The sequence below is a fragment of the Macrobrachium rosenbergii genome, chromosome 46 (genome assembly GCF_040412425.1).
Source record: "Macrobrachium rosenbergii isolate ZJJX-2024 chromosome 46, ASM4041242v1, whole genome shotgun sequence".
NCBI lineage: Eukaryota > Metazoa > Arthropoda > Malacostraca > Decapoda > Palaemonidae > Macrobrachium > Macrobrachium rosenbergii.
This window is the reverse complement of record NC_089786.1, coordinates 812,501-826,328: the sequence shown is the minus strand read 5'-3', so window position 1 is coordinate 826,328 and position 13,828 is coordinate 812,501. Positions and strand designations below refer to the sequence as shown.

Below are 13,828 nucleotides of genomic sequence, written 5' to 3'. Positions count from 1 at the left end.
AATTCCAACAGACGCTCAAGGTGATTTGTTAAAACATTAAAACCATAAAAATAGCCATGACCATAAAACGTCTAAGATTTTATTTATTTGATCATATTATCACTAATGTTTCATCACTGTTTATATGTGCGCAGGGAAGCGTCCCAGATTCTTTGTAAGCAAACGGCATCTCTCTTTACAAGGGCGGTTGGCGAGTGGCGCACAAACCAGGGTCAAACAAATAGAGAAACATTACCATATTACCTTCCCTCGGGCTCTGAGTGTGGAGATAGGCTACCATTTTCTCTACTATTGTCACTCGGTAAGCTACCACTGTGACAGGAACGTATCAAAAACTAAACTGAGACTGGTTTTATATTCCTTTAGAGACGATCACGAAATATTAAAAAGACTTATTAGAAAACAGGACCAAGTTTTTGGTATATAGAGCTTCTTCATAGAAAGAGAGACACAGTGTGATTAATACTTATCACTCCACAGGCACGGACTGATAATGAAGTGATAAAGGGCCGGCTAATCTTAACAGGTCAGTGGGATACTGTGAAAGTAATTCGATGTTTCTTTAGTGGGTCTCTGACTGATTAATATGTGATTGGCTTTCCCTCCGAAATCTCGTAAACTCGAAGACCTTATGTTACATCAGAACTACATGTACTAATTACTTGAAAACACACTGAATGTAATTTAAAAGTTCGTATTACGTCTTGCTAGAGTATTGGATCTTTTCCACGATTTAAAGGACCTTCTGTCTCTTGAAGTAAGGAAGATTATAGGACTCTAGTAAGACACAAAGGCTTGGAGATTATATACCAAAGCCTGGCAATGGAGATGAAATGAAAAACGTCCCAGAACCACACTCTCTAAAGAGGGTTACCGATTTCCACAGAAAAATAACCAGTTGAGTAAGCGAGCGAGAATGCGTTCGTGTCTCGAAAGGAATAATTAATTAGCTGGAAGGACCTGGGCCAAATCTAGATTAGGCTTCCTCATCTTTCATGCATGAGAGGTCGGGGAGAAACTGTGCCATGATACTTCCTCTTTCGTCGTTATTATTATCATTATTATTATTATTATTATTATTATTATTATTATTATTATTATTATTATTATTATTATTATTATTATTATTATTACTCTTTTGATGATTCATCATGGCTTTCCATAAACTGTGTTCATAGATACAAACACAGCTGATATATTTCAACATGGCATAAAGATATTCTAGATGACAGAGAGATATATATTTATATAACCTAGTAACTTTGCATCTCGAGTTGCGTTCCTGAGAGAATATTGGTCGCAGAAAACCGTTCGCGAAGCGTCAGCTTCAAGGTGAACTAGGCCAGGCCCCTCCTAGGAAGCAGGGGAATGACGTCACGTTCCGGAAGGGAAGCCGGATGCAGAAAACCTTCCTCGAAACTTTAGTTCGAGACAAAACCCGACTGGCTTTCCAAAGCAGCGAACGAGGCTGCGTTTCTGAGAGGGAGAGCGAGGGCGGAAAACCGTTTGCGAAGCGCCAGGACGATGAGATTTGACCGTAAAGTGTTTTATACGTTTACAAACATCTGATTTTCGGAATCATTGTTTGTGAACGCACAAACAACATTAGTCTTTAGTGTTTTGTTTGTTGTTTTTCGTGTTGTTGTTCTCAGTAGTTTGTTTTCTGTTTACTGTTGACAATCAAATTGACATACTGGTGTTGTGATCTGATTATCTACAGCAGGATTGAGAGAGAGAGAGAGAGAGAGAGAGAGAGAGAGAGAGAGAGAGAGAGAGAGAGCTGAAGGTTAAAAAGCAGCACGTATTAAGGTCTCTCTCTCTCTCTCTCTCTCTCTCTCTCTCTCTCTCTCTCTCTCAGAGTCTTGTACGTACTTGAGTCTTCACGTGACTCAGCAAATCTTGTAATATAATCCGGGGAGTCTTGAAATGTGACTCACTGAGTCTTGTAACCTGAGTTTTGTCACGTGAAATGTAACTCATGAGTCTTGAAATGTGACTCACTGAGTCTTGTAACCTGACTTTTGTCACGTGACTCAGAAAGTCCTGTATCATAATAACTCAAGAGTTTTGACAAATACATGAATGAGTCATGTAAGTTGAGTCTTGTCATGTGACTCAATGAGTCTTGTGATTTAGGTCTTGTCATTGGACTCGAAGAGTTTGCAGTGTAGCTTGGTGAGTCTTGATTTGTGACTCAATGAGTCTTGTAACATGAGTCTCGTCATGTGACTAGCGAGCTTTATAACTTGGGTCTTGTTGTGTGACTCAATGAGTCTTGTGACTTGAGTCTTGTCACGTGACTCAGAGAGTCTTGTAACTTGGGTCTTGTCATGTGACTCAGTGAGTCTTGTAACCTGAGTCTTTTCAGAGTTGATTCTTGTAACTTGAGTCTTGTCATGTGACTCAACGAGTCTTGTAACTTGAGTCATATTATGTGACTCAGCGAGTCTTGTGACTTGAGTCTTGTCACATGACTCAACGAGTCTTGTAACTTGTGTCTTGTCATGTGACTTGATGAGCCTTGTATCATGACTCAGTGAGTCTTGTAACTTGAGTCTTGTCAAGTGACTCGTTGAGTCTTGTCACGTGACACAACGAGTCTTGTAAAACTCAAGTCTCGTCACGTGACTCAGCGAGTCATGTAACGTAACTGGAGCAATTATAAATTTAATTCAAGTAATATCAAGGTCTCATTAGAAGAGGAAGTCAACACAGGAAGTATATTTCCTGTTTTGTTGTTATTATTATTATTATTATTATTATTATTATTATTATTATTATTATTATTCAGTTAATAACGCCTCCTACATCCTTTCTGGACAGTTAATAACGTTTTTCACCTTTCAAGGTTATTGGGTTAAAATCGAGGCCGTCTGGAGACATCTGGCATCTCCGGTGTTATTACTGTCATTATTACGTACCCTCAGGCAGTCCCTTGCAAACCCGTCATTACGTTAGATCTCTCTCTCTCTCTCTCTCTCTCTCTCTCTCTCTCTCTCTCTCTCTCTCTCTCTCTCTCTCTTTATAAAATCAAAAGGATATTGGTTCGTATTTATCAATTCAGTCTTAATTCAAAACCTTTTTCATTAATGGTTCACCCATTATTATTCAGTATGGGTTCGTATCTCTAAATTCAGTCTTAATTCAAACCCTTTTCACTAATGGTTCACTCATTATTCAGTGTTGGCTCGTATTTGTTAATTCAATCGTAATTCAAATCTTATTCACTAATGGTTCACTCATTAATATTCAGTATTGGTTCGTATTTCTAAATTCAATCTTAATTGAAACCTTTTTCACTAATGGTTCGCTCATTAATTTCAGTATTGGTTCGTATTTCGAAAATCAGTCTTAATTGAAACCTTTTTCACTAATGGTTCACTCATTAATATTCAGTATTTGTTCGTATTTCTTAATTCAATCTTATCTGAAACCTTTTTACCAGGGCTTCTGAGTTTCCCAATCCTGTATGGCTTCCTTCCTCCCCCAAGTGAATCTTTTGTTAGGGAATTCTGTATTTGTGTGTTGTTTGTTTTTAACCATTTTGTTGTGGCTTGTATCCACATTTCGTAGAATTTGTAGAATTTTCATCTCTCACTTTATAGACAGATGAGTATTCCCTGAGTGCATGTATTCTAATCATTACTTAAGAATACCATAAGAATACTTGTAATTCTTAGGTTTATGTAGATCTACAGGCAAACAGCAAACTCAGAACTGCATAAATACGTTTTATTTTATTACGAAACAAACAAAAGACAAACTATACCTTCAAACAACAGACGATTACATACAAAAATGAGTGAATGCATTTTCGGTGATGAAGACATTGACAGAGATATAATATCTTTGGCTTCGTTGTACGTTTGGAAGACCACGTTGCTTGGCGCATGAAAGGGTTTGGGAGAGATGGTTTTTAGCCAGTTAAATTATGGGATGATTTGATTGGCATATGAAAAATAGATTATGAGAATATGGAGGCTAGATGAGATGATTTTTTAACTAGCGAAAATATGGGATGATTTGATTGGCTCATGAAAAGCAGAACCGGAAGAAAGTTAGATGAGATGGTTTTTAGCCAGTTAAATTATGGGATGATTTAATTGGCATATGGAAAGTAGATTATGAGACTGTGAAGGCTAGATGAGATGGTGTTTAACCAATGGAAATATGGGATGATTTGATTTGATCATGAAAAGTAGAACCTGAAGAATGTTATGTGAGATGGTTTTTATCCAGTTAAATTGTGGGATGATTTGATTGGTATATGAAAATATAGATTATTAGAGTTTGATGAGATGATTTTTAACCAATTAAATTATGGGACAGTTTGAATGGCACATGAAAAGTAGATTATGAGAACCTGATGAAAGTTAGATGAGATGGTTTTTTAGCCAATTAAATTATGGGATGATTTAATCGGCGTATGAAAAGTAGATTGTGAGAATATGAAGGCTAGATGAGAGTGCTTTTTAGTCAGTGAAATTATTGGATGATTTGATTGGCCTGTAAAAATTAGATTATGAAGGCCAGATGAGATGATTTTCAGCCAATGAAACCAAGGGATGATTTGATTGGCTCGTGAAAAGATTATGAGAGTAAGGATGGATGGTTTAACTGGTCAAGTGTGAGAAAGAGCATGATACCAATTTAGAAAACATTAGATGATTTTAGCTAATTAACTGACAGTGAAGATTGATCTGATTATGAGATTGGAATATGGTGATATGAGAATGAAACCCCGGGGATTAGAAGAGCTGATTTGAGATGATGAAATGAAGAGGGAGATTTTTGTTCACTGTTCATGAGTGACGGGAAGATTTACACTGATTGTAACACGGAAATGTGATGCTGGGAAGATGATACGATACAGACAGTTGGATGAGAATATGAATAAATATGAGAGTGATGATGCAATGACTGTTAAATAATATATATATATAAAAATAGAAAGGCATTAGTCGTGAGAATGAATGTTTACAAACAATGGACGACTGTTGCAAATGTGTTGATGAAGATTGACCTAACATCTGATGGGGAGATTGCAGGATTGCAAATCCTAAAGGCGGGGTGCGGTGTATGACTGGGATCTAATCGGCTGTGGCTGGATTGGCTGAGACATGAGAGGGAGTGATCGGATTGGCTGAGACCTCAAAGGCTGAGACCTCAGTGGCTGAGATCGAATAGGCTGAGAATAGACTGGCTCGTGAGCCCTCAGAGGCTGTGACCGGATTGGCTGGGCCCACTGCGAGTGCTGGCGGAGAGGCTGAGACCTGATTGGCTGCGAGTGGATGGCCTGGGACCTGATTGGCTGTGAGTGGATGGCCTGGGACCTGAGTGGCTGCGAGTGGATGGCCTGGGACCTGATTGGCTGCGAGTGGAAGGTGTAAGCTGCGGGCTGAGGGCGGCGTGCGTAGAACCTGTTGGCTTCTTCCCTCACGAGGTTGCTGTCGAAGACCTCAGCATCTGGGTTCTCCTCTGGCTGGCCACCCAGGTAATTGACATCAGTGTCCCCTACGTAGCTGATGACTCTGTTGTGTGCTTGAAGGAGTGATGGCTGTACTGGGTTGGCTGTAGGGTTCTCTGGTAGTAGCCTGGTCCCAGCGGGAGTGGTCCTTTGGGCTCCTGTGACGCAGTTGGCGTTTCCGCTGACCTTCGTGATGTATTCGATAATTTCTCGTCGACCTCTGCTCTTGATATCGGAGGGGAGTTCCTGGAAATTGGAAAACAATTTGTCATGAAAACGCATTGTTTCAAAACACTGATCGTATCTGCAGTAGCCAAACTCTCTTGAAAATAAAGATAAACAGCTGTCACAAAACACGACAAGGCAAAAGACCTCCTGTAGAAGACAGAGGGACCTAGACACTCACCCCTGAAACTCCTCCTACAGCCGGGTGACTCTTTCCAGCACCTGGAATGACCTTGATGACGATCTGGGCCACCAGCGCCCCTTCATCTTCTCCTGCGTCTGAACTCTTCTTGCTAACTGTTTCATTGACTTCGACCCGCATTCCGTTCACGAAAAGGACCTGGTGATTTGAGTCCTGGTATCCGTCGGGGATGTTTTGGAGGCGGAAGACTTCCGGGAGGTCCGCTGTGGTCTTGTCCGCTCCAGTGTGGAGGGACTGAAGGTCGACGCTTCCAGGAACACGAGTGTCAATCGCATCTGGAAAATGACGGAGTTTAACTTTTAAATGGCTTCTGACAATTTGAGGACAACTCTGTCATCAGTCTTCTTATACTTGAAACCACCTCAATTATTCATATTCTCCTTGCATTTTGATACATTTTTATCTGTTTATTAATCTATTAATTTAACTTTTCTTTTTAATAAGTGGGCATGTTCCATATGAATAGGGTTCTTCATCTTCTGAATAATAATAATAATAATAATAATAATAATAATAATAATAATAATAATAATAATAATAATAATAATAATAATAATATTCCTGTTAGCGGGTGCTTTCATTTTCTTAGGCTGAAATCACTGTAATACTGGAACGTTTCTGGTAAATATTTTCAAGTATTGGCCAATGAAATAAACTTGCAATATATATAAGTTACTTTCATTCATTAATACTCGGAAATGCTCGCATGCAAACCACCAATTCAGTTGACCTAAGTTGACTATAGATATCTATGGGAAACTAATTAAATATCTATGCACCTGACCCCACTTAGAAATATCCAGATGCTGACAGGTACGAAGTCATATGGGTTCTTATACAGTACACCCGTGTTGGTACTGTACCTCAGTGTCCCCCTATAAGGACATCTTTAACTCTGTGATGTTATTTTTGTTTGGAAAAATGAATTTGAACCCCTGAACTCAAGGTGACATTGAAGTAACTGCGATAATCCAGGAAATGGAAAAAATGCAATAAAAGGGATGATGGCAGAGTGACTTTGCACTCTGATAAAATGGAAGGGTTCAGATAATGTGAGAATTCCGATCGAGCAATCTTCTTAAAAACAGGACTTGTGGACATTTTTGCGCTGGGAATATGTCGCATGTAAATTCTCCATCGAAGAATTTTACGGTCTTCTTATGTAATTACAGGAATTACTTTTTAATTTCGTGTCTCGTGATTCATGACACGGAGACCCTTTCAAGATTTCCAGATTCAAAGCGAGATAATTGACATTCTTGAGGATGGATGAATTTCACATCAAGTACAAAAAAAAAAAAAAAAAAAACGATTTTTAAAATGTTTTTAAACGCTACACGAATCAGCGCAAAATCATTTTGATGGAATATGGTGACTAATACCCCACTTCTTTTGACATAAGAACGTCAATGGAATCTCAGCTAAATTGCCACTACGTTTGGCTTGATAAAAAAGTCAATGAAATCTCATCTAAATTGAAGCCCCTTGATGTGGCAACACTCATGCGTTACAAGGTGGCTTTTAGAAAGTGTGGGCGTGGGGCGGTCAAGCCAGCAAGCAAGAACAGCAGTCGACCAGACCGCCCGGATGACGAAAACCCGGTGGGCGTGGTGGGTTGGTGGATCAGTCGAGCAAGTGGATGAGGTTTTGCAAGTTCCCACGATTAGGATTTCTTGCCATTCACGCGATTCGGGATGACATTTTGCAACGACGGAAGGCTGTCTTCTTCAGTACAACTCAAATCGCGACTTTCTGTTGAATTCTTAATGTTTGTCTAATGTAATACAACTCAAAGTTTGTCTTTCTGTTGAATTCTTAATGTTTGTCTAATGTAGTACAACTCAAAGTTAGTTGTTCTGTTGAATTCTTCAAGTTTCTCTCACGTAATGCAACTCAAAGTTAGTTTTTCTGTTGAATTCTTAGAGTTTCTCTAACGTAATGCAACTCAAAGTTAGTTTTCCATGTTGAGTTCTTAATTTTTCTCTCACGTCATACAACTCAAATTCGCATTTCTGTGGAATTCTTCTTAATGTTTCTCTAACGTAATGCAACTCAAAGTTCGTCTTTCTGTTGAATTCCTAATGTTTCTCTAAAGTCGTGCAACTCAAAGTTGGTTTTTCTGTTGAATTCTCAACGTTTCTATAAAGCATTTCGTTACTAAATATGTAAATAAAAACTCAAAGTTCGCTTTTTAAAAAACTTTTAACTGTGAAAATAACAAAACCAGTTCTGTGCAGTTGAAGTGAAAACTCAAAGACAGCTTCAAGTTTTTTTTTTCCTTTTCAAAAGTTTGATAACGACGACTATAAATTCAAGATCATCTTTCTCACTTATGACTTCAAGTTCGCTTCGCGACAATTTAGTATAAGTTAAATTTGAAATTTGACGACCAGACGAGCATATGAAAAAGAAAGCACACTTTTAACTAATACAAGTCCGCCATTTGAAATAAATCTGATTATCTGCAGTGCAACAATGAATAGTCCAAAGGTTCGCTGACTGACCTTTCTTTAAAATCTACCAACAAAAAAACTCAGTAAAATCATTTACCTCTGAGATCGGCAGCAGAAGCTAGGGCCACCACCACCACCAGCAGAATAGACAGTCCAATAAACAGCTTCATTTTCCCCAGCGAGTCGTATTATCTTCACTACAAGGTCTTTCGTTCAAATGACAGAAGAAGAAGAAGAACCACTTTCCTAATCGGCTCGAATTGAGAGACGTGAGTGTGTGTGTGTGAGTTCTTCGTCGGCACTGGAGAAACAAGCTGACTTTCCAAGGGACCTCCGCGTTTTTATGTCTCGCTGAGCCAAGCGGCGACCTCGTTGCCAGCGGTCGCCAGAGGACGAGACTGACTCTCTCTCTCTCTCTCTCTCTCTCTCTCTCCTTAGCTACACCTCATCAGAGGTTCTGAATTTCCGGTGAGCGCGGTTACCTACCTAGACCGATAGGGGACTTCTCCCGAGTCTATATTTGGAGACCTGACTTCATTGCTACGTTGGGCAACGAAAAATGTAAAGAAGAAGGAGGAGGAGGAGGGAGAAGAAGAAGAAGAAGAAGAAGAAGAAGAAGAAGAAGAAGAAGTCAGTTATTATTCATCAATGGAGAAGTACCGATGGGGGCCTTTGGAGAGCCAATTAGGGGCGTGTACCCACAAATCGGCTAGCGCTGACCTGTGATACAAAAAAGGAGATTTTTTAAGAGATCTCGAGGTTCATATTTTACTCTCGTAGGCCGGGCATTGTCGATGACGTCATTGCAAATACGCCCCCTTCTTCTTCTTCTTCTGCTGCTTCTTCTTCTTCTTCTTCTTCGACGTCATCGAGTTTTCGCCCGAAGTGGATGACCGCGTCACGCCGTTTCTCTGCTCCCGCGCTTTCGATAACTCAAAGAGATATTGCGAAAGTGACGTCACGCTGTTGTTGGGTCTGTTCACTTGCACCTTTGAACTGGGGAGATTCGTCAGTGATTAATCTTGAGGTGTTGTGATTCACTTGTCTCTTCGGGATGGTATTTAGGCATTTTTGTTTTTCATTGTTATATTCGTTCATTTTTTTTTTATTCACAGTAGTTTCTTTTAATATTCGTCTCCTTATGGTTCGGTCTGAAGCTCTCTCTCTCTCTCTTTACATATATGTTTATATATACATATAAAAATATATACTGAACACACACACACACACACACACACACACACATATATATATATATATATATATATATATATATATATATATATATATATATATATATGTGTTGTGTTGTTTGTATTCACCGCCCATGACCATCGTCTCTGGGACGCCAAATTACTCTTGCATAATCAGTTGGTAGTATCTACCTATCCACGACCTCGTTAATTTATCTGTGTGTTGTTCTGGCGGAGCAGAATGTTGAAAATGTCTTTTTTTAATCTTTTATTTTCTTATTTTTATTATTTTTGTCTTTCAGTCGTCCTATGATAATGCAAAATATTATTATTATTATTTTATTATTATTATTATTATTATTATTATTATTGTAATAATAAAATAATTATGGTAATAATTATAATCACTAATAAACATAATAATAAAAAATAGTAGTAATACTAATTGTCATGATAATAATCATCATTATTATTATTTTCGTATTTGTCATTATATCATTGTGATTTCATTGTGAGAGTGATATTCTTGTATCACTGTTTTTCATTATATGATTTTACCTTCATTTATTTGTTTAGAAACGAACAGTTTTTACCATTTACATTGATTTAATTTTTACAATGATTTAGTTTTTAAAAACTGGGCAATCCTTAGTTTTCTGTAAAAGAAAACTATTGTGCCGGCTTTGTCTGTCCGTCCGCACTTTTTTCTGTCCGCCCTCAGATCTTAAACACCACTGAGGCTAGAGGGCTGCAAATTGGTATGTTGATCATCCATCCTCCAATCATCAAACATACCAAATTGGAGTCCTCTAGCCTCAGTAGTTTTTATTTTATTCAAGGTTAAAGTTAACCGTAAACTTGCTTTTGGCAACGATATAGGATAGGACACCACCGGGCCGTAATTAAAGTTTCATGGGCTGCGGTTCATACAGCATTATACCGAGACCACCGAAAGATGGATCTATTTTCGGTGGCCTTGATTATGCGTTGTAGCGGCTGTACAGAAAACTCGGTTGCGCAGAAGAAACTTCGGTGCATTTTTTACTTGTTTACTTAGTGCAGCATGATAATGTCTCTCTCTCTCTCTCTCTCTCTCTCTCTCTCTCTCTCTCTCTCTCTCTCTCTCTCTCTCTCTCAAAATCGCCTTGAAAGGGAAATATAATAAAAAATTACAATGTCAGTGTCAAGGTCTCTCTCTCTCTCTCTCTCTCTCTCTCTCTCTCTCAAAATCGCTTTGAAAAGGAAATATATATAAAAAATTATAATGTCAGTGTCAAGGTCTCTCTCTCTCTCTCTCTCTCTCTCTCTCTCTCTCTCTCTCTCTCTCTCTCTCTCTCAAAATCGCTTTGAAAAGGAAATATATATATATAAAAAATAGTTTCTCAAGCGAGCTTCCAATTTGAATAAAAAAATAGCTGAAAAAATACAAATATCTTTTTGTACCTTGCTCGAATGCGCAGTTGGACGATGTGCGGCGCACATGCGCTTTTTTGCCTCTTATTACCTATGTCATTATGTGCGCAGATAGCACGAGAACCAAAGGCTGGCGTCGACTTTATTGCCTTTTGCATTTTTTCTAAAGTGTTGCCCAATAGTGTGTATATATTTCTATGCAAAGCGTTGATTTGAATTGTAAGTGTTGTCCAGTAACTGAATACACTTCTGCAGTATATATTTTGACGCAAAGTGTTGCCTAATATTAATTCCAAATATTTTTTACTTAGCGTCAAATATTAATCCCCTAATGTATGACAAGGCTCAACTATTGTTTCTTCCCATCTTCTACCAAGCTTTGATAATTACTTCTCTCGTCAGTTTTTCCCGACTCTTGGAAACCTTCCACCTCACATTGTCTTCGGTCCTGGGCTAAAAAAGCGTATGAGGTTATCCAAATAAGGCTTTGAATATGAATATATCTCTTTGACATATAGGAATATGGGTCATCAAGTATTAAGCATCCCATGACTGGTAGACTAATCAACTCATTCTTAGTGGACTAGGGGTGTGGGCGTAGATGGCTTAGCGGGTGGCTGAGGGGAGGGCTGTGCGTGATCTAAGCACGTGGGCGGGAGTGGTGTAGGGTGGGATTGTCTAGAGAGAGAGAGAGAGAGAGAGAGAGAGAGAGAGAGAAAAAAATTATCCGCAGTCCAACAGTGACACCACCTGACAAACTCAATGAAGTGTGTGTATGTGTGTGTGTGAGAGAGAGAGAGAGAGAGAGAGAGAGAGAGAGAGAGAGAGAGAGAGAGAGAGAGAGTGAGTGTTTAGATCGTTGACATACTTGTAGACATGATCTTATCTGTGTTTGTAAATTAAATGAGGTTTGTAGACTACTGGTCTAAAAACTGTTCTAGGGCATATTAATTAAATTTTTTGAAGATAGATTCTGTGTTTAGGCATATTATTTTTTTAGACAACAGGCGTGATAATATTTTCTACAACAGACCTGTCTGTATGTATATATATATATATATATATATATATATATATATATATATATATATATATATATATATATATATATATATATATATATATATAATATATATTTCCATATATATTTCTGACAGAAGGTATTTCTGACAGAGAAACATGGACCCAAAAATAGCCTCTCCAAAGACTGATCCACTAATATATAAAAAAATTGTAATTAATGATTTCTCTCTCACTTCCTTATATAGAAACAGCAACACACTTCCGCCTTCCTATAGATTTCGACAGAATCTATAGGCGGAAATAACGATGCCCAACATTCACCTGGGCGTTATTCAGGTGTGGCTACCCAGCCCAGATGATGCCAGCAACAAGAAAAATAACAAACGAACAACAAAATCATTCAAGAACCTCAATTATTATTATAATAATAATAATTATTATTATTATTATTATTATTATTATTATTATTATTATTATTATTATTATTATTATTCAGAAGATGAAACCTGTTCATATGGAATAAGCCCACCAAATGGGCCATTGACTTGAAATTCAAGCTTCCAAAGAATATGGTGCTCATTAGGAACAAGTATGAGGAGGTAAAAGGCAATACAGAAAGTAGAGATCTCGTATATTAAAAAAGAAAAAATTAATTAATAAATTGGTAAGCAGATAAAAATGTATTAAAATGCAATTAGAATAGTATTAGGGTAGTAATGCATTGCATCTTCGCTTGAACTTCTGAATTTCCAATTGAACGACATCCTCTGGGAGGCTGTTCTACAAGGAAGTCTGAGAGAATTTGTAGAGAAAATAAACAGCTTGGAAGTTGTTCTTTTTTTTTTATTCTTTTTCTTCTTCCTCTTCTTTTTTTTCTTCTTGTTGTTGTTCTTCTTCTCCTTCTCCTTCTTCGTCCTCATAGGAAGGTTGGGCAAAAGATTACTTTTGGTACTGAGGACTTATTCTGAAGTTCTCCAGCTCCAACTTCTTCTTCTTCTTCTTCTTCTTCTTCTTCTTCTTCTTCTTCTTCTTCTTCTTCTTCTTCTTCTTCTTCTTCTTCTTCAAAGAAAGACTGGGCAAAATAAATGACGTCTGATCCTGAAGAAAACTCATCCCAAACGCCTCCATCAAGGGAATCCTAACATCCTCAGATAAAAGCGGCCCCAAAAACGCGTCCTCGAGGGATTTCATAATTCAGCATGCATAACCTTGGAGCTGAGATGACGACTTAAGAATTTCTAGATTCTAGGTTCCAAATAGAGTGCCGACGCGACTAGTGAGCCAATTTCCCAGGCACAGAGTCGCGTCGGCACTCTATTTGGAGTCTAGAATCTAGAAACTGCTACATCGTCATCTTAGCTCCAAGGTTGAGGATGCTGAGTTATGAAATTTCCCTGAGACGCGTCTTGGGGGTTGCTTTTATCTGAGGATATTAGGATTCATTTGCTGGGGGTGTTTGGGATGAGTCTTCTTCAGGATCAAACGTCATTTTTTTTTTTTGCCCAACCTTCTATGAAGAAGAAGAACAAGAACAAGAACAAGAAGAACAGTTCGAACAAGAACAAGTACAGCGAGAACAATAACAAAAACAAGAAGTTGGAGAACATTAGAATGAGTCTCGAATACCAAACGTTATTATTTTTTTGTTGCCCGACCTTCGTGTGAAGAACAAGAAGGAGAACAAGAACAAGAAGAACAATTAGAACAAGAACAAGAAGAGAAAGAAGAGCAAGAACAATAACAACAACAAATACAAGAAGTTGGAGAACTTCGGAATGAGTCTCCAACACCAGACGTCATGTTTTTTGCCCACCCTTCCTATGAGAAATTTGAAGAAGAAGAAGAGAGTCAG

General features: G+C 38.2%; 2 protein-coding genes across 2 annotated transcripts in view; one reads left to right on the top strand and one right to left on the bottom strand.

Annotated features, from left to right (window-relative positions):
* Dgkepsilon (diacylglycerol kinase epsilon) overlaps window positions 1-13,828 on the top strand; it is a 75,644-nt gene that overhangs the window by 43,505 nt on the left and 18,311 nt on the right. The window lies entirely within an intron of this gene.
* Window positions 3,719-8,664, bottom strand: LOC136830136 (uncharacterized). The gene is made up of 3 exons (XM_067089333.1): window positions 8,445-8,664; window positions 5,874-6,169; window positions 3,719-5,713 (listed from the first exon to the last, which is right to left on the bottom strand). The coding sequence occupies exons 1-3, from the start codon at window positions 8,515-8,517 to the stop codon at window positions 5,060-5,062; spliced, it is 1,023 nt and encodes a 340-aa protein (XP_066945434.1). The 5' UTR covers window positions 8,518-8,664; the 3' UTR covers window positions 3,719-5,059.